This window comes from Notechis scutatus, chromosome 1 (genome assembly GCF_049901735.1).
Source record: "Notechis scutatus isolate UNSWTSFEM ecotype Mainland chromosome 1, rNotScu1.2, whole genome shotgun sequence".
NCBI classification, from domain to species: Eukaryota; Metazoa; Chordata; class Lepidosauria; order Squamata; family Elapidae; genus Notechis; species Notechis scutatus.
In genome coordinates, this window is record NC_142009.1 from 105,896,946 (window position 1) to 105,923,074 (window position 26,129).

Genomic DNA, 26,129 nt, shown 5'->3' on the forward strand with positions numbered 1-26,129 from the left:
GAAAGCTCACCGGAAGCACGCTTTCATCAAAAAGAGCGGCGCTAGCGCTCGGTGAGCTTTTCCGGGTAGAAAGCCATTTCTACCGGAAAAGCTCATCGAGCGAACCGCCATCTTTTTATGAAAAGCGTGCTTCGGTGAGGTCACCGGAAGCACTTTTCATCAAAAAGATGGCGGCGCCAGCTGATGCCGGTACCGGGCGCGGTGCCCAGCTGATGCCGGTACCGGGCCGCGCGAAAGGTTGGGGATCGCTGAGGTAAAGGATATTCTAAGATCAGAGCCTTAGGAAGATCTATCCTTGGATCATATCTACAACAAACCTTTCTCTTATTAAAAAAAAATAAGGGAAATCTTGTTTTTTAAATAAGCTTTATCTCACTGATGTAGAGAACAGTTTGTCACTTAACACGTAGATTGAGTTGTAGTTAATTATCTTTATAATCTGTACTTTTACAAATAAATACAGCTTCTTTTCATACAGTGGGTACTTCTTGATTTTAATCTGTGAAGCAATGTTTATCTTAAGATCCCATGCAGATTGGATCAAGAAGATTAATCCTGTAATTAGTTCTGCATCTGCATATGTACCACAGATAAAGCTTATTTAAAAAACAAGATTTCCCTTATTTTTTTTTAATAAGAGAAAGGTTTGGTTGAAAAGATGTATAATTTACCCAGCTTGTATTATTGAAGAAATTTATATTGACTATATTGCCATATTTTGTAACCTATTTATGTTTCTTGCAGCTACAAGCTTTGGAATTGCATTGCCAGCTTGGATTGTGGATCAGAAGAATTCTATTTTGGTAAGGCAACTCCCAGTTTGGCTGTATAAGCTGAAAGCCTTAGTGCAGTTGATAGTCTGCAGAGATTTTTTTAAACCATCATTTAGAGAAAAATGACAGTCAATTGATGTGCGTAAACTGTTGCCAGCTTTGGGGAAATTTGCATTTATTCCACTCAGAGCTTTAGTCCAGTTCTAGGCTTGCTACAGCTTTTAATGGCACTTTAAAAAGTGCACTTTGTCTATGATTTGCTGTATATTTTGCACTACAAGACGGATCCTCCCCCCCCCAAAAAAGGGTAGAAATGTCTGTCTTATAGAGCGAATGTTGCTGAAGCCCCGCCCACCCACTGGCCCCCAACCTTTGGCCCCTGTCTCCCAGCAATTTGCCCCCTTGCAGCAAACAGCCTGGTCAGCTTCAGCACAGCCTGATTTAGCACAAGCAGCGGTTGGATTGGCTTCCCAGAATACTGCCAATCAGCTGTTCCAGGTGGCAGGGATTGCTTCTGCTGCCTGTTGCCACTGAATGGTGGCGATCGATGGCAGTGGCGATCCTTGCCTGCCTGCAACGGGCCAAAAATGGGGCGCATGGAGGCCAAAATCAGAGCTTGTGGAGGCTGAAAACGGGATGTGCAGAGGCCGAAAATGGGGCACGCAGAGGTGGTGATTGGTGGTAACGGCTGCAATAGGCAGCAGCATCCTCACAGCTTGGAACAGCAGATCGGCGGTATTCCGGAAGGCTGAACCAACCACCAATCAGCTGCTTGTGCTAAATCAGGCTGTGCTGAAGCTGACCAGGCTGTTTGCTGCAAGGAGGCAAATTGCTGGGAGGCAAATTTCCGTGTGCCCTCCCCCGTTTTCCTCCCCAAAAGCTGGGTGCGTCTCTGGAGTATCTTATAGTGCAAAAATACGGTAGTTATGCTGAGTCTTGAAGGCTTTGTTTTATTGCTGGGAGGCTGTTCTGCAAGTTTCACATTTAGTTTCTCTTTATCAGATTGAAAATCTAGTGAGGAAAATATAGGAGTCTTTTAAAATATGACTTCATTACCTACTTCCTGAAAACTTTCAGTATTTTTTATACAAAAAGATGTCTCTGCCTATGTGAGCATTTCTGATTTTATTTCTGATTTTATTACATGTTTCTGATATTTCTTTTCATATTTCCTAGGTTTTGCTGGTTTATGGATTAGCATTTATGGTTATTCTTCCAGTGGTCGTAGTAAGTATTTTAAATCAAGGGTGAAAAAGTACATTTCAAAAAATACAAATTATGTACATAACAAATCTTGTTTTCACAGACTCAACCATCCCAACTTTATGATGATAATTTTCTTACCTGGCAACTTATATTTACACATCAGTGTGCCAAATCTGTGTAGTAAAATTTAAGTATGTCCATGATTATTCAGTCTCTGTAGTTTACAGTTTTTTGAAGATTGTTCATATGCTATCTAAATTCTATTGCTGGCTAAAATAAAAGGACTAGAATTGGAATTCTGAGTGTTCAGAGATTTTGGATTTCATGAGGAAATTTTATATTGCTGCATATTGTTGCTTATTCCAAAATACAGAAAATGTGTTTTGAATACTTCTTTAACTTTATATTGACTGTTTCCTAGTATGATTTGCTTGCTTATTGTACCCGATGATTCTTGACTCTTGACGAATGTATCTTTTATGTACAGTGAAAGCATATGCACCAAGACAAATTCCTTGTGTATCCAATCACACTTGGCCAATCAAGAATTCTGTTCTATTCTGTTCTGTTCTATTCTATTTAACATACAGGTGGTGAAGCATGAAAATAGCTGTTCAGTTCTCTGCTGAGCAGCATTCACTGAAAGTATACCTTTTAATGCAAAGAGTTTTAGCATTTTAAGTTTGTTGCATTTTCTTCTTTGCAGTCATTTTGTTTTCTGTTTTTCCTGCCCCTTGGCACTGTACTACATGATATAAAACTTTTATGCAACACAGATCCTTTGTATCTTTCACCTTTTGATATTGTAATATCAGCTGTCATAAATTTCTAAAGTTTCTGTAATTCATTACTTTCACAGAAATTATGCTCTTGAAACCACAGAGGTTCAAGACTTTAGAAAATAGTATATTTACTGCATTTATGCATCCTTAATGTCAATATTTTTGTTTTAAATGACTTAGGGTTCTTGGTGGTATCGATCAATTCGTTATAGCGGAGACCAGATTCTCATCCGTACAACACAAATTTATACCTACTTTGTGTATAAAACCAGAAATATGGATATGAAAAGTAAGCATTAAAAAACAGTTAAATTCTAAAATATAAATTTGTGCTTCCCTTGTAGTTATTTAGAGGTAGACCTGCGTTCTGCAGAATGTTTAAACTTTATGCACTAAGTTTTCTAAGGTATGCTATTTGATTTCTTGAGAAGAATGTGGGATTAAGTTACTGAATCTATGAATAGGCTTAACATTTAAGGTGGAATTGGTTAAATTTTCTTTTATGAAATTTTCCTCATCCGAGGAAGATTCTTGTGTACATTCTGTAAAGCATATTGTGTGGGAGAATCAATTATGAGAACCCTCTTTCTCCAGCACTTGTTACAAGTAGGATACAAAGACTTGAGGAGCCCTTCTTCCCCCCAACTCTAAAAGATCCAGAAATATTAGCTTTGTCATGGTGGCTCTAGTGATACCATAAAATCATCAGCCATGTTCTTGTGGTCTCCAGGCACAGCAGAAGGATGAAGTGCTTCTCACAAACTAAAAAAAAGTTGTCCACCCCTGCTTTATCATACTGAAAAGTCATGCTAGAATCTGAAGTTGTTCTTATTCAAGAACTGCTGTAGTACAACACCAGTTCTTTCTCACATATCTGGAACAAGGCCAGCACCTCTTGCCTCCTAGCACCATTCTCTGGATGGAACCGTTCATTTAGTTTTTAGTAGCTGCATGATTAGATGGAAAGAATTCTGTATAGATGTTATTATTATACAGGCTTTCAAATCTTCAGGTTTAAAAATGAAATATGAGGTACCAACTGAAGAAAGATGAACAGGGTAAATTATTCACAAGTAAATGTAAAGAAGATACCTATTATAGGTATTCTAGTTTAGTGTACTCATACAACTGTATGTTATTCAAGAAGAATGGGATATTAATGTCTGCAAAGACAACATATATTGATATGAAAAGAATGGTAACAAACAAAATTTTAGCTGGTACTCCTTTTAATTGTCATCCATGTTGTTTCATAAATCAATGTACTTAGCTACCATGGAGAAAGTCCTGTTGTAAGATTTCTGAATACCCGTTCATGAAAATAGTTGTCATTATGCTTAGTCCTTGCTTCTTTAGTGAAAGAGTAATCCTAAGGTACTTCAGTTATGCTTAGTTATTTGGTGTTGATGAGTTTCTGAAGAGAAAGTGGTAAATAAAAATCTTTGTGGGACAAAGTTTGAGAAAGTCTTTGTATATATTGTAATACTTTTTACATATTTATATTACATTTATTTTCTCTGCAGGACTTACAATGGTTTTGGCAGGGGCTTCTGAATTTGACCCTCAGTATAATAAAGATGCAACAAGCAGACCTGTAGACAATATTCAAATACCCCAGGTTTGTTATTAGTGAAGTTTTACCTTTGTGTGTTTGTATCAAATAGTCCTTGATTTGTGACCAGTCACTTAGTGACAATTTGAAGTTATGATGGAACTCCCCCCAAAAGGTATTTACAACTTGATCCAAAAGTTCCAGAGGTTGCAATCCCCCCCCCCCCAGTCACATTATCATATTTTAGGTGCTCAGTACAAATCGGCAAAAATCTGCCATAGTGAACAATGGGTTCACTTAATTATTGCAAGTTCACTTAATGACAAATTCACCTAGCCATGGTGATTTGCTTAACAACCTCCACAAAATAAGGTAGAATCAGGCTGGTCTTGTGATGACTCACTTTACAACCTTCATGACTTATTACCGTAATGAGCAGGCTCCATTATGATAAATTGAGGGCTACCTGTGTCCTACAGTTGCATTATCTTTTTTTTTTTATAAAGTTTTATTTGGGTTTTCATTAACTTCCAATCGAATTCTGCTTGGTACATTCTTAAAATACACACTATATTCTTTTAAAAAAGGATTATAAATATATGTAATTAAAACCCTCATTCCATTCCAATTCAGTTCTATCATTAATATTCATTAAAGTCTTAACATCTTGGAGACACATATAATCTTTCCATAATTAATTTTTCCCCTATTTCTCTTCACTTATGTTTTATAAATCATTAAATATTTATTTTATTACATTTATTTATTAACAAACATTCCACTAAATTACCATTTTGATCATACATTGTTTCATCTTCTCTGAAATTATTTCTATTTCTAATATAACAATACTATCTTATGTACCTTTGCAGAATCCCCTTTTCAATTCGATTTTCACCCATTATCTCTAAATAGGCCCTGTTTCTCTATATCTTGTTTCTGTCCTTTATAACTTCTTTTCCTTTCTTTCTTCCCTCTCCTTTTTACCCCCTTGTCTCTCTACTTCTAATTCTCTCTTCTGCATTTCCCTCTTCTGTTGCTTTTGAATTTTATACTTATTTTTCAAACTATTCTTTTTTTGGGTTGTTTTTCCAAATCTTAAACTTTTCATTCTCTTCCCCCCCTTTCCTTTTTTCCCCCCACATAAAATTACTTGTTCATTAAAGATGGCCTCTTCTTTATCCCAGTCTTCTTGTTCTACGGGCGTTTCTTGTTGTTTCTCATAGTTCCAAATCTCCATTTCTAAGAACTGAAATACGAAGCCAAAAGAACCTCTCCCTTCTTGTGCATCTTCTTTGTACTTTTTAAGTTCCATTTTCAGTTCTTCTAAAAGTGGAGCCATTTTAAACAGTTTTAAACAACCACCCGATTGATTTTAATCATTCAAATGCAGTAACCAAAAATCCAGAAGTCACCAAGTAATCCAAATACTCCCGAGCTGTTTCTTCTTACTTCTTTTTTCACTTTCTCTTCCTGAGGTTTTACTATTTTGTTGCCATGTTTCAGTTAAAATGTATCTTTTAGAAGTCTTGTTGAGATTTTACTGTAAGTTCTTTTTAATTCCAGGCAGTCTCCTCCCTTCCAGATCCTGCCCTTATTCTTTTTCTCTCCTTTCCTGCTTTCAAAAGCTTTTAAATATCCAGAAATCTTTATTATCCCTTTGACATTTTATTTTCAGCTTAAATGCCTATTGATGTCAAAGTGGATTTTTTTTTCAATTTCTTGCTTAAGTCTCTCAGCTGTCAGTATAGGGAAAGGAAAAGGAGAGAAAAAACCCCAAATCCTTTCCCTTTTCTCTCTCCTTCGCTGCTTGAAAATCTTCTTTGGGAACAGTGTTATTTTTTTTAATAGGTTAAATTCCAGGGTATCTTATTTCTTGCTTTTGCTGTTTGACCAGGTCAGCCAAAACTTTTTCATCTTACCTTCCTCCTGCACATTCTTTTCCGGATGAGTTCTTCTTTGGGGTGGCCATTTCTGACCACCACTGCAACCGCCTTCGGGAAAGGGAGTAATGGCCAGCTGAGGAGGAGAGATCATATTTTAGGTGCTCGGTACAAATCGGCAAAAATCTGCCATAGTGAACAATGGGTTCACTTAATTATTGCAAGTTCACTTAATGACAAATTCACCTAGCCATGGTGATTTGCTTAACAACCTCCACAAAATAAGGTAGAATCAGGCTGGTCTTGTGATGACTCACTTTACAACCTTCATGACTTATTACTGTAATGAGCAGGCTCCATTATGATAAATTGAGGGCTACCTGTGTCCTACAGTTGCATTATCTTTCTTTTTTTTCATTTTTCAGCTTATCAGAGAAATTGGCAGCATTAATTTGAAGAAAAATGAACCTCCACTTACTTGTCCGTATAGCTTGAAAGCCAGAGTGCTCTTACTGTCTCATCTTGCCAGAATGAAAGTTCCTGAGACACTTGAACAAGGTATTTGCTTTTGGAAACCATAAGAGCATAGGCCTGGAACAAGGATTTGAAATTATCTAATTGAATTACAAGTTTCATGCTCGTTTTGTATAAGCTAGTGTTTGTTTTGATGGCAAGGAACTTGTTTGCTTTTTTAACTTCACAAAAGGGGCTTGAGTCTTAAATTGTGCCTTTATCACATATTTTCAGTAATCAGATACAGAAAGTTGAGTTTTATCAAAAACTTCACAGAAGTGACTGAAATCTGTATGTTTCTTAAACTAGGTTATACTTTGAACTAGTTATTTCTGCAAACCATTCCCCTCCTGTTGCTTCACACCTTCTGTATGAATTAGTGAGGTTCTGTTGTAAATTATTGGTAATGGGCAAACAAGAAGCTATAGAAAATGGTTGATAGCTATTCAGTTGCTCTCAGCAACAGAAAATGATGCCTAATTATGACTTCTGGATTTCCCCCCATTACTTGCTTAGGGGAAGAGTCGTGGCAGCAAAAGAAATGTCTGTCTGTGCAGGCCCAAGAATATAGAATTTATGCATATCTTGATTTACATTGATATTGGATCATTTGTGTATATAGATATTGGATGAAACTTATCTGTGTCCATCCACCACTGAAAAAAGTGCTGCTGGTAGAGAAATTCCCTCTTCCTGTGCAGTCTCTTGGATTCCTCCCCCCCAAATCTGCTCTACAGCAGTGGTTGTCAACCTGTGGTTTACGGACCCCGGGGGTCTGGGGATGGGGGACGATGTCATGACAGGGAGTCCGCAAAAACTTGAAGAAAATCTATGATTTAAATCTTAAGTCTTGGTGGTCCGTGGCCATGATCCGTGGTATTTAAAGGAGGTCCGTGGTGAAGAAAAGGTTGAGAAGCACTGCTCTAGAGGATTGAACAACAGATTTTGAGATAGTGTGGAGTTACTCTAGGTATGTGAAGGGGAAGGGAAGATGGGATGACCTTTTGCACAAACAGAAGCTTGCTTGCAAGATGCCATTTGGAGCTTATTTAATACACACAACAGGTCTTTTGGTAGCTATATAATAAGAAAGGAAAGACTGTAATCATGCATAGCGTTCACTTTATGCACAAAATTGTTCAGGGTTTTTTCCCCTTTCTTGTAGATCAACAGTTTATCTTAAAAAAGTGCCCTTCCTTGCTTCAAGAAATTGTAAATGTAATTTGCCAATTAATACTCATGGCACGTAGCCGGGAAGGTAAGTCCTAACATATATTTGTGAATACTACCTCTTTACTATCAAAATTCTCTTTCCTGTAACTTTTAACTGGGTAAAATTGTGTACTATGGAGCAGAATGTTTTGAATCAAGGTATATCAAGTGGTCTAATTTACAGAATATATTCAAAATCCAGGACTCATTACTCCTGTGGAACTGAAATTTGGCAAATTTTATAAAACATTGTATGCATAAAATTATAAAACATTTTATAATATAATATAAAATCTCATGTGCTAATGTTTGACTGCACTATACAGTTCAACATGGACTATTTTAAAGGCAGACACATTTCTGGATGTATCACAGGTTTACCATGGAAGACATTGTTGAAGGCATTGAGAAAGGTGGTAAGGAAATATCTCTGAAAGGGTGACCCAAGGGCTCATGGCTTGTCTAGTAATATTTAAAATCCTATAACCTTTCTATGGAAACAAGTAACATGTAAGGGAGGGGTAACAGTGTACTGGTAGTTCTCAACTTACAACCATTCATTTAGTGACTATTCTAAGTTAGAACGAAGTTACACTGAAAAAAAGTGGCTTATGATTGTTTTTCACACAACCCTTACAGCATCCCCATGGCCACGTGATCAAAATTCAGACTCTGGACTACTGGCATATGTTCATTGATGGTTGCAGTGTCCCAGGGTCATGTGATCCCCTTTTACGACCTTCTGACAAGCAAAGTCAATGGGGAAGCCAGATTCACTTAGCAACCATATCACTACCTTAACAGCTGCAGTGTTCCTTTAACAACTTGGCAAGAAAGATTGTAAAATGAGGCAAAATTCACTTAATTTCACTTCACATTTGCTTAACAGTGGGAATTTTAGGCTCAGTTGTGGTCACAAGTGGAGGACTACCTTTCTTTTAAGTTTCTTAAATAGCTGAAATTAAATTACATTAAGGCATTCTTAAATTAGAGCAAGCGATCTGATAGTATTTTTAAAGCTATTCCTACTTTGAGTCCGTTTTCCATTTTCACTGAAGTACCTAGTACTACAGTTCCGGGGTGAACGATAGGCAGTCCTCAGTGGATGACAAATTGTTCGGCGACCATTTGATGTTGCAATGATGTTGAAGTGGTTACGACTAGTCCTTGTAACTGATATTGCAATGATGCTGAATAAGTGGTGGTTAAGACTAGGTCTTGAAATTGACATTGCCAAGATGCTGAAGGATTGGGTGTTTACGACTAGTCCTTGAAATTCCAGCAGTCTTGGCACTCCTGCACTCACTTGATCCTGATGTGGGTGCTTGGCAACTTGCTGGCACATACGATGGTTGCAGATATGATCATGATGTGCGATTTTCCCTGCTGCCTTCCCGCAAGCAGAGTCAATGGGGAAGCTAGCGGGGAAGGTTGCAAGTTGCTTGGGTCAGCCTCCCCAAGCCATATCGGACACCCACACAACCTCACACACTCTCTCTGAACCTCGCCCTTGTGCTGCACCTCCAGGCCAATCACACACCTTCCTCTGGGTCCCGCTGCACTCATGCCATCTTCCCCAGCCACTTTCACCCTCGTCCTGGTCACTTGCTACTCTCACGCACTTGGCAGCAGCCTCCCCTCTTCTCCACTGACTTGTTTGTGAGTTGCCTGGGATTTTCAATTTTCTGCCAGCTTCCCCACTGATTTTGGTTGTTGGAAGTTGGCAGGAAGTTGCAAGGAGGTGATGGCTTAACGATGCACACTCCTTGCTTAACTACAAGCAGTGTAGTCACATGACATGCTTTATGACTGCATTGCTTAGTTGTGGAAATTTTGGTACCGATTACCATTGTAATTTGAGGATTACCTGTACTATGTATTGCTAATAAATACTGACAATTGAGTATAAATATTTCCCTATGTTTCTCCCTCAGAAAGAGAATTTCGTGCTCCCTCATTGGCTTCTTTGGAAAACTGCATGAAACTTTGTCAGATGATTGTCCAGGGGCTTCAGCAATTTAAGTCTCCACTCCTTCAACTCCCACATATTGAAGAAGATAATCTCAGAAGGGTGTCTAATCATAAAAAGGTAGATGACATTGACATAATCTATAGCTTCTTAGAACTCATTTGATCTGACCACATTCTGGAAAATGTTCATTCTTTGAGACAGTTGATTGTTAGGTGTAATGATTATGGAACTGGCCTGGAAACTAGGAGAGTATGAGTTCTAGTTCCACCTTAGGCATGAATGCCAGCTGGGTGACCTTGGGCCAGTCACACACTTTTAGCACAATCCATTTCACAAGCTTGTTACTGTCGGGACAATAGGAACATTATGTATATTTGCTTATATATATAAAAAGTCTTATAAAATAAAAGGATAAAAATAAATAATTTTTTAAAAAAAATAAAAAAATGAACAAACACATTCATACAAAATTTTGTTTAAAAGGATTATATTTCAAAGTAATAAAATAAAAGTTTACAATAGCTGTTGATCCAAATCCCCGAAAAGCAAACAGCTACAGGTAATTCTCAATTTAAGACCACAATGGAGTCCAGAATTTTGGTTGCAAGTTGTTGTGGTTGTAAGTTGGGGCACTATGTGAGCAGACTTGATTTTTTGACTGTTCTTTTGACATTCATCACTGTGGTTGTTAAATCAATGGTTGTTTAGTGAAACAATTGGTTGTTAAATGAATCTAGCATATCCAATGGGGCAGTGTCACAAATTGTCATGCCACTGTGGGATGTTGCAACTGATCGTAAATGCAAGCCAGTTGCAAAGTGCCTCTCTCTCTCTCTCTCTCTCTCTCTCTCTCTCTCTCTCTCTCTCTCTCTGTGTGTGTGTGTGTGTGTGTGTGTGTGTGTGTGTATATAATCTATCTATCTATCTCTATCTCTGTTCTCTCTTATCTGTTTGTGTGTGTGTGTGAGAGACAGAGAGAGACAGACAGACAACTTTGAGGTGTCGTAAATAGCTTTTTTGTAGTTCATCCTTAAGCAATCTGTCATAAGTCTAGGACTACCTGTACTTGTTAAGCGTCTCAGAACTTCTAATCACTCATTCTGATAAAACTATCACCAGCCATATGACATTAACCTGATTCTGAATGCTAGAATGCTCCTTACTGCTGCACAGCCTTTTATAGTGCAAATTTACTGTCAACTAATGATGCTTAGCTTTCTGTATTTTAGCAAATGGCATTTCTGAGTAGATGGAAAGGTGGAATATAAAGTAGATTGAAGTTTGACAATTTTGGGCTAGTTGTTGATCTGACTAGGGGAGCGTGGATAGGAAAAAAGGAAGCATTATTCATTTCCCACCTTCCTGTCTCCTCTCTCTTTTGAGTTTGAAGATTATCCAGTTGATTTTTATGTTTAATTAATTAAACATTGCTCCATTTCACAGAGAATCTCATATAGAGACTCAACATATTTTGTAATATGTTTTTGTAATAATTAGAGTAAGAGCAAACTTGATGTTTGATATAGCTCATGTTCTTGATAATTTATGTCTAATACCTAGAAATGTATATTTTGTTTTGCTTAATGAAAACAGTACAAAATTAAATCTATCCAAGACTTGGTGAGTTTGAAAGCCTCAGATCGCAACAATTTACTACACTTTCTTGAAGATGAAAAATATGAAGAAGTTATGGCTGTCCTTGGCAGTTTTCCACATATCACCATGGATATAAAACCCCAGGGTAGGTGGTGTGTGCTGTTTTAGTGAGTTGATCAGGATTCCTATTATCAGAATAACACTACATATTTAATAATAATAGTGAATGACATAATAGGAATTTTGAGGTCTCCTGCATTGGCTGCCTTAGATTTGAGGGTCAAATAAAGAGGACATAATAAGCTTCCATGTTGGTTAATATGTATAAATCTGAACAAGGGCTGTGAAAAATGTTTCAAGGTTGGAATTTTCCCAAATTGCCCTACTTGCAAATGCGAAACCACTCTGGCCATGGAACAGGCTACTCCCAGCACTGCGGAAGAGTTTCAAGCTTGAAAAAGCTGTTCTCAGTATAAAATGCTTCCTAGCCGAAGGCTTTCAAGCTTGAATCATTTAGAAGGATATTAAGACAACAGTTTTGTACTTGAAATGAGAACGTTGTGAAATTTCATATTCAAAATGGTTCAGAATGAAATATTCTGTACACCGCAACTGTGATGGAAGACCACAGCATCCTAAGTGTGTCTCATATAAAGCGTGACTAATTTTGACACAGCCATATTCAATTAATGCTAGCTGGTGTGTAAACAAACTCTTGCCTGAGTTGCTTTCAGGAATAGACTGAATTAATACCAGCCTGATATAGATTATAAATTAGTCATACATAACATTGCATTTGTAGTAATTCACTGCTTGTACACTGATTTAAGTAGAAACCTTAAACATTTTTCTGCGTCTTATTTTCTGTTCCTGGGTTTGTTTACTTTTCTGAGTTTTTAAACACTCATTGGGGGTTGGATATGTGCAGTATGTACAGGCATGCATGCATGCATACCTCTGCTTTGATAATGGATCTTTCTCACCTAATGGGAGGAAGCAAGGACTCATTGTTTCCCAGAAATAACGCATCAAATTTTATTTGATTATTTTTTTTTAGTGTACCCATTAAAATAGGTTTGGTTGATCGAAATGGGCAGCAGTCATTCAATTCATTTTTAAATCTTAAGTACACATGAAGCTGTAGATGTTGAGCAGTATCATTAGAGGATACAGTCCCTTTTACTTGTTAAAGAGTTCCTGTGAGGAAATTTGATAATTTTAAAAAGAAAGGTACATTTTGTTTGAATGTCTTTCTTTTTCCTTAATCCGTTAAACCTGTTTACCTTTGCTTAATTGAAGCTCTTACTATTACTTTTTAAAAATTTGTTTTTGAAGAAGTGGTTTGATTTTCTAAAAAGTTAAATTAAGGAACTCAATATGAACTCTCCATGCTTGGTCTTTCCATTTATGTGATTTGATGGGTTATCGTTGCTTTATTTTACTATTCATTTGCAACTTAGACCATTATTCAGACCAGCCTTTCCCAACCTGTTTCCTGTTTCCCAGATAATGTTGGATTTTTTTTTTATCTGATGCCACTTTATATGGCAGGTATAATCAGTGCAGCAGACCTGCACATCTGGCAGTCATCAGACGATGCCAGGGAGCTACAGTACTAAAAATACAGTTTTAGATTCTTTCGTTATTATTATTTTTTATTATACACCAAGATATCTAAAGTCCCTTAGTTCCAAAATAGGAGTGCACATAACAATTTGAATTCAAAATGTTTGGAATTCGAAATACCCGGCTCAAGTATGAAACACCACATTTTGAATGCAAAACTGTTTTGAATGCAAAGCAACTATTTCAAGGCTGAAAACAGAGATGGTTCAAATATGGTATAGTCCAGATTTGGAACATTTTACACACCTTTATTCAAAAGTATGCATTTTAAACTTTTTTAAAAAGAGGATTCTGTGCAGAGTCTTTGAAGCAGAAATTGAATATATACAAATTTGTCTTTGAGCAGCTATCAAAAGCCTCTCTTCTTACAAAGTTTGGCATTCTTCCTTTGTCCTTCAATCTGCAGCTGCTTGTGATGTATCTTTAAGGTCCTTTGAGTTTTATCATTGAATGAGATTGGTTGGATAAAATCCAGATGAGAGCTCAAGCTGCAAAAAATTAGCTTTTTTGAGTCATGCATTTAAAAGTTGAGTAAAACCTATTCACAAGAAAGCTATATAATTGGGGAACCTTTATTTCAGTTTTGGATGATGAAGACAGTAATAACATCACTGTAGGATCGCTAGTCACAGTTTTGGTCACCTTGACAAGACAGACAATGGCAGTAAGTATTTATATTGGTATGCACTGTTCTTGGGTTTATTTATGCTATATGCTGTCATATCCCTGAATGCATCAAGAAGCAAACTGCACAAGGTTGTGGAATTCCCTAAGACCTCAGTTCATGCCAAATTCCCACTTGTGGCTTTTTTATGTGGTATATGAAGGGAGGCTCAAAGCATGCCCTCTGCTTCAAATTAGACATACTTACTGATTACAGGATTTGTTCTAGATCCCAGTCTAATGACTCAGAAAACAGTTCAATCTGATTTGTGCCAAATCCGAAGCTTTGTTTCCATGGACGAGAATTGGAAATATTAAATAATTATAAGAGACAAATATATTATGCCATATGGGGACAATTAGGGCCCCAAATATCATCTGTTTCTGTTAAAATGTAAAACGGAATCAATGATATTTGTGGGCCTGGTTGTCCCTTCCAGATAGAGTAATCCTGCAATCAAGTTTCCAGCAAATAGTTTGAGGAGTGCTTAATAATTCAGTCCTTAGCTGTTCTTAAAAGTTCCCCCTACCCCATTTGTCTTAAGTATTACTGGGTCAGTTTTTATGGAACCATGGACTATGCTTTGATAATCAATCTGTCATAGTTCACCAGGGCACAAATGCAGCTCTTGTCTTATCAAAGCTGATTTGGGCTGGGGAGACATCATCGGTATCCATGAGAAAATTACAAGCGCTTGTCTAGATAATGTCAGATAAAGAAACTACTCGTAATTAAAGAGAGTTATACAGTCTTTACCCTCTCCCTTACAACTTACATCTCTAAAATATTTTTGCTTAGCATTAGAAGAAAAGATTTTACATTCACTTTTCACTTTGTGAAAGTGGATACTCTTAATGCCTTTTTGGAAATGCAAATAACCATGAGAAGGATATACAGTATTGTACTTCTTGACTTTTGAAATAAAATAATCTTTCTGTCTTTATTTTTTTTTTAATAGCATAGTTTGCAGATGTGCATTTATCAGCTGGGAAATATTCACTCATTCGTCTTCATATATGGTCAAAAAGTAGATCTCTGGGTAATCTACAGTAGATCTACCTGTATGATATCCTTGCAGTTCCTTTACAACAGTGATAATGAAGACACCTTCTCCTTCATTTTAAATTAGACAAAGAAAGAAAAAGAATAAATTTATTCTGCCCAGAGTCACCCTTATGTGAGATGGGCAACATAAAAATTGAATATATAAATATGTAAAAACTGCAAATTATGCCTCAAAGGTGCTTGGGAGACAATTATGACCAGGATGACAGAATCTCCACAGACAACTGCAAATGTGGCTTTTCAAACCAACTCTTAATCTAAGCCACCCTCTGTTTCTTAATTCTTCCATATACATATTTGCTTTCGAGAGTTATTTACAATTAAATTTAAAAAAAATTCAGAAGCCCAGTCTTTCCACCAATGACTAGACTGATTGAAATTTCCCTCTATTAATAATTAGATTCTTCATCTTGAGAAATGCGAACCAATGTTTCACTTTCTGTGCATTATTAATGTTTAATTGATCTGTTTTTCCATGTTGATACAGAGAGGCTAAGGTAATTTATTTTTCCCTTTATTCAGGAAGTGTTTGAGAAGGCACAGTCAACCTGCTCAGCTGAAGAACAGCCTGCAGAGGATGGCGTAAGTTCAAAACATAGGTGTGGATGGTTGTGTTGTAATTCCTTAAAGTTTGTTTAGTAACCATTGAGGTTTCCTCTTTGAAATGAGTCCTGTTGCTAAATTGCAAGATTGTCAAATAACTTTTATTTTTTATTTTTAAAACAAGTTTTATTAATTTTTTCAAAAACAAACAAATCATCATTAACCATTACATACTTAAACCTTTTTCCATTATAAATTTAACAAGTCAGATAAAACCTTAATTCTATTTTAAACCATTTCCATATAAGCATACAAAAACCTCTTATCCAGTTTCTCTTTACCTCTCTTTACTCTTATTCAGTTTCATTATTATTGTTTCATCTATTTCTTTCTGACTTGACCACCATCATTCCCATTCTATACTTCTGCAAGGTTCCACTAATTCTCCCAGAAACATAAACACACAACACATATAACATAAAAGAAAAACAAAAAAAAATCTTTTAGGAAAGTAACTTGGCCCCGGATATCTCTCTTTTCATGAACTTCAATTATATTCATGCTCATCTTACATATCATTACTTATTTTATTTACCATTCTAAGTCTTCTATATTAACTTCTCCACATATTTCACTCTTCTTAATTCTATCTTAATTAATCCATCTTAATTTAATCATTACATTTGTATCTTTTGTCCATTCTTTATTGTCCCTTATAATAAAAAAAAAAAGAGAATTTCTCCTGAAATCACTAATCAGAGTATGATGCCTTTCTGTCTCCCCTCTAAATTAATCAAATTAACATTTAAAATAACACCCAGTACCCAATCCGATTCTGCTTGGTACATTCTATCTAAATAGTAAATCCAAAATAATTAAATACATAGTTAAACAGTAAATCTAAATGTTGAATCTTATAACATTCCCATTGTCTTTTCCAAAAACAAATGCTATAATAAAAATTTTATAATAACATCAATATCATAATCTTATTAAACTCTTTAATTAAAACTCAATATTGTCAAATAACTTTTAATCCTTGGAAGGTAAAACCATTTGGAAGGTTAATTTAATCTTGATTTCGTTGCTTACAACATGCAGTCCCCAACCTTTTTGATACCAAGGACTGGTTTCGTGGAAAACCGTTTTTCTACTAACTGGGGTGGGGGAATGGTTTTGGTTTCGCTCACTGGCCTGCCGCTCACCTCCAGCTGTGTGGCCCAGTTCCTAGCAGGCTATGGACTGCTACTAGTCAGTGGCCTGGGGACCCCGGGTTTATAACGTAAACGTTGTGTAAAGTATTCCTTTTACTGAGAAGATAGTTGTATGTTAAAAATACATGAAACAATGGTGTTGTACTTGTGATAACTGTGAGCCAGTTTCTGTAAGAGCCAGCTGTTCCCTCTAGAGATGCCCATAGATATTAGTGGCACCCTGCTCAGTTGCTTTTCTCCACACATGCCTTGATATTAAAATGCATTCATTTCTGTTCTGATACTTAAAGCACTTGGGTGGATCAAGGACTGAAGTGTAACCACTTTAAATCTTACTACTTTTGCAGCAAGGAGACCTTAATAAATCGAAGAATAAAGGATGGCAGCAGAAGAACAAAGGAGCAAAGAAGACTTCCAAATCAAAGAAGAAAAAACTCGTGAAAAAGAAGCCAGCTCCTGCTCCTTTGCTACAAACAAAGCAACTGAAGCCAAAACAAGCTAATGGGGTTGCCGGGAATGTATGTGTCAATCAAAATGGGTTGGGATTTTTGTTTTCAGGCGTGTTGAAATACTTAAGTTTCAGAGAAACTGTGGACCAGTGTTTGCTGTTTAATGAAAAAAGGAAAATAATACTAAGCAAAATTATATGTGGATTGTAAGCTGAAAAATAATTTGATTTCTATGAGATCCAATGCTTCTATTTAGAAGTCATAGACCAAATTCCATATTTACTGTAGCCTCTGGAATATAGTAACTGAGCATTATGAAATCTTGATAAGTAATGAAGGGAAGAGGTTCTTTATGTGATTTTACAAAAGGTTGTAGCATATCCTTCTTCCTGTTTCAAGTGCACTATCATTTGGTAGCATGCCTTTATTTCTTCTTCAAAAAACTAGAGAATCTCTTAAATTTCGCTATAGGAGATTATCCAAAGTAAGCTAAGGCTAGTAAACACTACATATTCATGAGTTGAGACAATCTAATAAAGAATCCTTTGACTCAAGTTCAATTCTCTGTGATTACGTAGACACATCTGTAGTGTTGCCAAGAAAAGAACCTAGAGGTAGTTTGACACTGGCTTCTTCTGGGTGGTTGCTTGTATCTGGATCCTAGGACTAATCAGGTGTGATCCTGCTTAGCTTTTACAAGATCAATCAACATTGGCTACGATTTGCCTCCTGTGATCAATTAGTGCTGTGAACATGTCTGAATGTAATAAAGTGACCCTTTTTAAATTTAGGAAATTGTCAAGGATGATGATTACGATGTTTCTGATAAAGGAAGCGAATCTGAAGAAGATGACACCAATCGGGAATCACTGAGTGAGAAAGATGATGGCAGTGACCGAGACTCCGACCGAGAACCAGATGAAAAGCAAAGCAAGGATGACGAAGCTGTAAGATTTCTTTTTTATTACCTGTTGGGGAAATACCAGGATGGTCATTTGATGTAACCCAAAACCTTTTCTATGATAAGACATTTTGATCAGTTCATTCAGTGGGCTAAAGGGAGGGATACTATTTTGTAGTTAATAAAATTAGTTAAAACACAGAGTTGGAAAGTCTTTGTAAAGTACATGAGCTTCCTGTTTCTATATAACATGTCTACTTCTTTCCTAATACAGTAAACCATCTAAATGTTTTTATTCATACAACGAAATTGGTAAAATGCATTTAAAATTGGTGGTTCTTTTCTTTTCAAAATTATTATTATTAAGGTACAAATGCATTGCATTCCTATTTTAATTTTCATACCAGTGGTGGTACGCTACTGGTTCAGCCCAGTTCTGCCGAGCCAGTAGCGGCGATGAGCAGCGGAGACTGAACCAGTTCTCTCCACCGCTCTGCTGTTGGGCCCACCCACCTGCCTGAGCTTCCATTCTCACCTTTATCCTCTAAATTTGAAGCGCATCTACTTTGCGCGGCACAGAAGGTGCTGTGTGGCGGCTGCTGAAGCGACCGGGAGAGTGCAGGCTTGCAGGAGGCGAATTGGAATGCCTCTGCACCTGCACAAAGTGCGTGTTTGGTGCGCGTGTGCACGCAAAGTGTGTGCATGCATGCAAAGTGCGCCCACCAAGCCACGCCCACCAAACCGGTGGTAAAAAGTTTTTGTATCCCACCACTGTTTCATATTTTTCTCAATTTGCAAACAAGTTATTTTCTTAAGGAAGACACAAATAAACAAAATACTTCTCTTTTGCTACTAGGAGTGGCAAGAATTACAACAGAGTATACAACGAAAAGAACGGGCACTCTTGGAAACCAAGTCAAAAATAACTCATCCTGTTTACACTCTCTACTTTCCTGAGGTCAGCAAAAAGATAGCTAAATAAGCCTGAGATGAATGGAGATGAAGTGAATGCAAAATTTCAGAATTCTGCTTGGGACTTAAACATTTAACTCCTCAGTAATACCTTCTAAAAAGCAAGATAGATTTTGAGTCTTAACTAGTACAGTGCTTGGAATTGTGCAAAACTCTTATGTACAGCTATACTCTTCTATGCATTTCCATATTCACTAGAATGTGGAAAAGAACATTATACTGAGAGCATACCCAGTATATTTTGTTCAGATTAAAGAAAAAGCTATAATCTGTCAAGTTTCCCATCATTTAATGTTTCTTTGTTATTTTTTTAGTATTCTATTTTGTGTTTGGCAGAATATTAAACTAGATTTTAGCAATACACTCTAGTTTGTGATCATGAGCTAATGTTAATAATCTACGTAGTTCATCTCTCTTTGTTCCTCTGTTCTCGTAAGCATCTAAATACTGAAGGGAGGAGGAATTTGTTACAAAATGGGAACCTAAATATAGGGCTACTTTTGAAGAAATAATAGTTGCATAAGCTGCTTTAAATCAGACTATGATTCTGCTATTTTGGATGATTCTTTTTTGAATCTTGTGGAATGCCTTTCCCTTCCTTTATCTATAGCTGTAAAGTCACAGTGAATAGGCTGTGTGCAGTGGTTGGTAGACCATTCACACTGTGAGTTAATAAGGCTGGATTTCTTCCTTTTAGATTCAATATTTAGATAAAACAGATGAATTTTTATTTAATCAGTCATTAAAATAATGAAGATCGTTCTAAGGTTCCACTTGTCACATGCCCATATTATTTCCCTAGCATGACTCCATTTAGTGCCCTGAGAACATTGCCCACTTGATGGGTGCAGATCCACTTTAACCCAACATACGCTTTGATGTTTAAAGTTTTACTTTCTGCAATACCTTCACCAAGAAAAGTTTTATTTTGTTGTAATGCAATTTCTGCCGACATAGGTTCACAGGTCTGATACCTGGAACCATGTTATGGATTTTCTCGAAATTATGACTAATTGTTCCATTCAGCCTATTTCAATGACTATTGGAAGTTTATGTTGCCATGTTGAGTTTTGCTTCAGACAAAATAGAAACAACTACGACTCTATGAAAAAATATTGCAGTACATTTTCATTTCTTAACACCGGCACATCTAGTTAGGTCTGTTAGGATGTCAAATACTGTGTTCTAATCCAGAATGTGGTTCAAGCCTGACAATTATCTTCATTTCCATTCCAATTTTCCCCCAGATGTATTCAGTATTCCACAATAACAGAATCTTGCACTAGAAAGAGGTTTGAACTGGATAATCTCAAGGGCATATCTTAATGCTTACATGTTATGATTTTAACTGTTCTCTCTCTCTCTCCCCCCCCCTCCCCAGGCCAAAGAGTAATGTGCACCTAAAAATATTCAAAAGAGAAATCTTTGATTCTTTGGCCAAAGTTTGCTTTGTATAAGATGGAGTACTTGTGAAGTAACACAATATAATTTGACTGTTTCTCTTGGAATAAGTCAATTTACAGTTTCTATTCCAAAACCTCAGGTACAGTTTTTGTTGATGAAAATCAGATCAGGATTATGATAGCTGATATCTGGTCTTTTTCCCCTCTCCTTAATAGGAAAAACAGGAGTGGTGGTGGCTATATATAGCAGATAGGAAGGAACAAACACTAATATCAATGCCATATCATGTGTGTACACTAAAAGACCAAGAAGAGGTTAAGTATTTCATTTCTGATTCTTAAAAACTGGGTTGGGGGATGGGGGTTTGGGGGGCTCTTTTTGGCTGATAAAAGTAGGCAATATGGAGCCGTGTGTTGTATGGTCTGTCATCCCCATTTCACTCCTAATCCTTCTCTGGATCTCAATTATGGTCTCAGCCTCTGCTTTTCCTAGACCCTGCCTGACTCATAGCTCCTCATTCAGCTTAACCTGCCTAGCCAGTACTGACAGAGAAATTAGAGAGTCATTCTAAGGAAGACCTTTTTCCTTCTGCAGGCTTTAGCTGCTGCATAAAAAAAGCCTAATTTAACGTTGTGTAATGTTAAAGTGTTTGATGAGGAACACTGAGAAATAAGGTATTTTATACTAACAGATCACCTGGAATCTGTTGTAATTGGAGAACAGCTGTACAGATGTAGCACATTTTATACTCAATGTAGCACATTTTATACTCAGCGCTGTCACTAATTTTTTTCAAACTTTTTGTTTTTTGGCCTTAAGATGATTTTTCCTCAGTTCTTGCTAATTTTCAGAAAGTGGATTTGCTAAGCCATAGTACGTAGCTCATTGAATATAATACATTCAGCATTTGTATGCTGTTCGTTTATTGAAGCCGTTTCATTGTTTTGTTTTTATAACTTGAGCTGTGTGATTACATGTGTTTCCAGGTAGAACTAAAATTTCCTGCACCGGGTAAACCTGGAAACTATCAATATACTGTTTATTTAAGATCGGATTCCTACATGGGCTTGGATCAGATTAAACCGTTAAAGGTAGGTTTCTCACACAGGTGGGTTTGGGGATTGGGGAGGATTCTACAAGTTTAGTCGAACTTGTGTTGCTACATACTATACAACTTCATTGACGTGTACCTCTTGTACCTGTATCTTGTCCTGTACAGGTACTCCTCAATTTATGATTGGTTGCTTAATGACAGTTTGAAGTTACGATGAACCTTCCCAAAGCTACATATGACCCAGTTTTCAAGTTCTGAGGCTCCCCTACCCTGTGATCACATATAGGTGAAACTTGAAAAATTAGAATATCGTGCAAAAGTTCATTGATTTCAGTAATGCAACTTAAAAGGTGAAACTGATATATGAGATAGACTCATTACGTGCAAAGCAAGATAGTTCAAGCCGTGATTTGTCATAATTGAGATGATTATGGCTTACAGCTCATGAAAACCCCTGAATCCACAATCTCAGAAAATTAGAATATTGTGAAAAGGTTCAATATTCTAGGCTCAAAAGTGTCCCACTCTAATCAGCTAATTAAGCCATAATACCTGCAAAGGGTTCCTGAGCCTTTAAATGGTCTCTCAGTCTGGTTCAGTAGGAATCACAATCATGGGAAAGACTGCTGACCTGACAGTTGTGCAGAAAACCATCATTGACACCCTCCATAAGGAGGGAAAGCCTCAAAAGGTAATTGCAAAAGAAGTTGGATGTTCCCAAAGTGCTGTATCAAAGCACATTAATAGAAAGTTATGTGGAATGGAAAAGTGTGGAAGAAAAAGGTGCACAAGCAGCAGGGATGACCGCAGCCTGGAGAGGATTGTCAGGAAAAGTGTTCAAAAGTGTTGGAGACTTTTCACAAGGAGTGGACTGAGGCTGGAGTCAGTGCATCAAGAGCCACCACACACAGACGGATCCCGGACATGGGCTTCAAATGTCATATTCCTCTTGTCAAGCCGCTCCTGAACAACAAACAACATCAGAAGCGTCTTACCTGGGCTAAAGAAAAACAGAACTGGTCTGTTGCTCAGTGGTCCAAAGTCCTCTTTTCTGATGAGAGCAACTTTTGCATCTTATTTGGAAACCAAGGACCCAGAGTCTGGATGAAGAATGGACAGGCACACACTGCAAGATGCTTGAAGTCCAGTGTGAAGTTTCCACAGTCTGTGTTGATTTGGGGAGCCATGTCATCTGCTGGTGTTGGTCCACTGTGCTTCATTAAGTCCAGGGTCAACGCAGCCGTCTACCAGGAGATTTTGGAGCACTTCATGCTTCCTTCCGCAGACGAGCTTTATGGGGATGCTGACTTCATTTTCCAGCAGGACTTAGCACCTGCCTACACTGCCAAAAGCACCAAAACCTGGTTCAATGACCGTGGGATTACTGTGCTTGATTGGCCAGCAAACTCACCTGACCTGAACCCCATAGAGAATCTATGGGGCATTGCCAAGAGAAAGATGAGAGACATGAGACCGAACAATGCAGAAGAGCTGAAGGCCACTATTGAAGCATCCTGGTCTTCCATAACACATCAGCAGTGTCAGAGGCTATAGCTTTCATGCCACGCTGCATTGAGGCAGTAATTGCTGCAAAAGGGACCCAAACCAAGTACTGAGTACATATGCATGCTTATACTTTTCAGAGGACCGATATTGTTCTATGTACAATCCTTGTTTTATTGACTGAATGTAATATTCTAATTTTCTGAGATTGTGGATTTGGGGTTTTCATGATCATAATCATAATCATCTCAATTATGACACATCACAGCTTGAACTATCTTGCTTTGCATGAAATGAGTCTATCTCATATATTTGTTTCACCTTTTAAGTTGCATTACTGAAATAAATGATATTCTAATTTTTTGAGTTTCACCTGTAATTGCATTTTGGGTGCTTGGCAACCAGCTGTTCTGGCTGTTTGCGCAGTCCTGCAGTCATATGATCATTTACAGCATGGGGTTTGGCCAGAAACTGGTGTTTTAAAAAAGGTTATAAAATTGGTCATAGTCACATGGTAACCTGCTGGCATGGCTTATGACCATAATTCCATGTTGTAAGTAGAGGGCTATGATGCTGAGTTTATTTGAATATTTTGATTGGAAAAAAATTAAGCTTAAACCCTAAGAGCAGGGATTGAAAAATCTTAATTTGTAAGGCAGGAATCAGCAATATAATATCAGCAATTTAAGTCATCTGCAGTGTGTGCACACACATAGCATGGGATTCCTGTTTGATAATAAAGGTGGCTGGAATAAAACAAAATACCTGTAATCCTCTACTTACAACCATTAATTTAACAGCTGTTTAAAGTCACAATGGCACTGAAAAAAAATGTTTATGACTGGTCCTCATGCTTCTGACCATTGTAGCATACCTATGGTCATGTGATCAGAATTAGAGTGTGTATATATCAGCTGTAGTGCCCCAGGTCACGTGATCACTATTGGTGGCCTTTCCAAGGGGCTTCCAACAAGCAGAGTCAATGGGGGAAGCCAGATTCCCTTAACAACTGCATGATTCACTTAATGGCTGCAGTGATTCACTAAATATCCATGGCAAAAAAGGTCATAAAATGAGGCATGACTCACTCAGTAACCACTTAACATGGCTTAACAATGGAAAGTCTAGTCGTATGTGGTGGTCATAAGTGGAGGAATACCTGTAGCTAAATCATTCAACACTTTTTGTCAGAGAACAGCCATTTAAAACATTTTGGTATCTGTGACATTGAGCAGCTCTGCTTTAGGAAATAAATATCCACATTAAATAATGTTCTTCTGAGGGACAAGAATTTTTTTCAGGATATTTTGATCCATAAATGTACAAGTTATGCATGATTAAAATAATTGATTAATACGGAATCTTGCAGAGAATGGAGAACAATTTGCTTAGCTACTTATACATGCAAAATATTTTGCAGTTTACTCCAGAGTGCTCTTGAATTAATCTGTAATATTATGTAGAGAAACCTTAATAACTTCCCCCAAAGGATAACATTTACATTCTATTTTTCCCCTTCCTGCATCCCTCCTTTCTCCAATCACTTGAACTCTCTGCAGCTGGAAGTTCATGAAGCAAAACCTGTGCCAGAAAACCATCCACAGTGGGATACAGCAATAGAGGGAGATGAAGACCAGGAAGACAGTGAAGGTTTTGAAGATAGTTTTGAGGAAGAAGAAGAGGAGGAGGAAGAAGATGACTAAATAGTATGACAAATGAACTGTGTGATACGGATTATCTCTGCAAACATGACCTGGGAAAATGTAAAAACAGTGCAGATGAACTGAAGATTTTTTTCAAGTTTCTTTTTACCAGTTATGAGTACTTCATGTAATTTCCCAGTGGAGGTCTGTCAGTCAGTTGGGTATATAACCTGGGAGATGCTTAAGGCTCTTCACAGCCTTTAAGTATAGGATGCATTTATTCCAACTGAAAATAAAAGCTTTTTTATTCTAAATGTCCAAAAGTGTGGGCTACATTGCTTGATCAACTTTTGGTCCAGTATAGTAACAGATGCTATTATTAAATGGAAGCAATCATTAAACCAACATTTCGTATTAGGCAATTTGTTTTACAAGTTCTGTTGAAATTAACATCCACTTGAGTTTCTACGTTGGGAAAATCTGCAAGATCTTTTTCAGTGATGTTAAGAACATTGAGCTAAGATTGCTTACAGTTTTCAGTCTATTTTGTATGCTTTGGACTTGGTATCTTACCCTGAGAGAGGGGGTGCATTCCATATTGTCACACACACAGGCTTATCTTTTGAGACTTAAATCTACCTTTAGTGGAGGGGAGTTCTTGCTCCTAATTCTCATGCAGGTTATAAATCTATATTTCTCAACGGCTAAAAATATGTCTAAGCACCTACTATCTAGCAAATCATACAGTATTTCTTTTGATAAACCTGTATGTATATTAAGAGTTTGGGGACCATATGTTATATCAAGCATTGGCAATATCCTTTTCTAAATATAAAGATATCAAATCTATAAGTCTTGGCCTTCAGTCTACTTTATTTTGTCAGAAGCCTTTTAAATCAGACACACTGACACACTAAGATATGTTTTTTGTATTTATTCAGAACTATTCAAAATAAACTCGACTAAATTTGATAAAAGTATACATTGTAATAGTTCATTTTTCCTCTATACTGAGGATATTCACGTGGACTATATTCCCAACAGAGCTGGTTTTGATTAAATATAGATCGCACGTTTTCTGTGAAGGAGAAGCAAAATCTTGCAATAAATTCTACTGTTTCTTCCCATGTAATAAATACAATGATTGATGTGGTTAGAAACTGTAGAAATACATTCAGATGTCAATCATGTAGAAAGATTTTTTTATAATTAAATGTTAAAGAACTATACAACTAAAATGCTGTAAAAGCCCTTGACAAAAAAATGGTCATGCAGGAAGATTTTCATAGAACAGAAACTACCCACAAGTCAAATGAGCTGCTCCTTTATTTGTGACCCTGTTTATGAAATAAACTTACTTTCAATGCAAACTTCCATGGATATTTCTCTTTGTAATTGCAGTAGTTGCAAATAAAATTTAAAAACATCCTGCATGTGAAAATGTTTTTTAAGAAAAGCAGCTGTTGGCATGGTAAGTTTGGGGTTTAAAACTTAGATTGTAATATAATATCTGCCATCCACAACATTATAATTATCTAACAGTCAAGTATTATGCAGAAAGATTTGTCACAAAGAGGCAATGTTTTGCTTTTTCAGCACACC

At 37.0% G+C, this 26,129-nt stretch overlaps 1 protein-coding gene across 1 annotated transcript in view; it reads left to right on the forward strand.

Moving 5' to 3' along the window:
• Positions 1-25,507, forward strand: part of SEC63 (SEC63 protein translocation regulator) — a 44,814-nt gene extending 19,307 nt beyond the window's left edge. The window contains exons 6-21 of the mRNA XM_026666634.2: positions 745-803; positions 1,950-2,000; positions 2,942-3,050; positions 4,285-4,379; positions 6,622-6,754; positions 7,875-7,967; positions 9,856-10,010; positions 11,487-11,634; positions 13,697-13,779; positions 15,367-15,426; positions 16,949-17,119; positions 17,842-17,997; positions 18,808-18,909; positions 20,543-20,641; positions 21,314-21,418; positions 24,444-25,507. Of these exons, the coding sequence (XP_026522419.2) occupies positions 745-803; positions 1,950-2,000; positions 2,942-3,050; positions 4,285-4,379; positions 6,622-6,754; positions 7,875-7,967; positions 9,856-10,010; positions 11,487-11,634; positions 13,697-13,779; positions 15,367-15,426; positions 16,949-17,119; positions 17,842-17,997; positions 18,808-18,909; positions 20,543-20,641; positions 21,314-21,418; positions 24,444-24,587 (1,763 nt within the window). The 3' untranslated portion in view covers positions 24,588-25,507. The remainder of the gene's footprint in view (positions 1-744; positions 804-1,949; positions 2,001-2,941; positions 3,051-4,284; positions 4,380-6,621; positions 6,755-7,874; positions 7,968-9,855; positions 10,011-11,486; positions 11,635-13,696; positions 13,780-15,366; positions 15,427-16,948; positions 17,120-17,841; positions 17,998-18,807; positions 18,910-20,542; positions 20,642-21,313; positions 21,419-24,443) is intronic.
• The last annotated feature ends 622 nt before the right edge of the window (positions 25,508-26,129 follow it).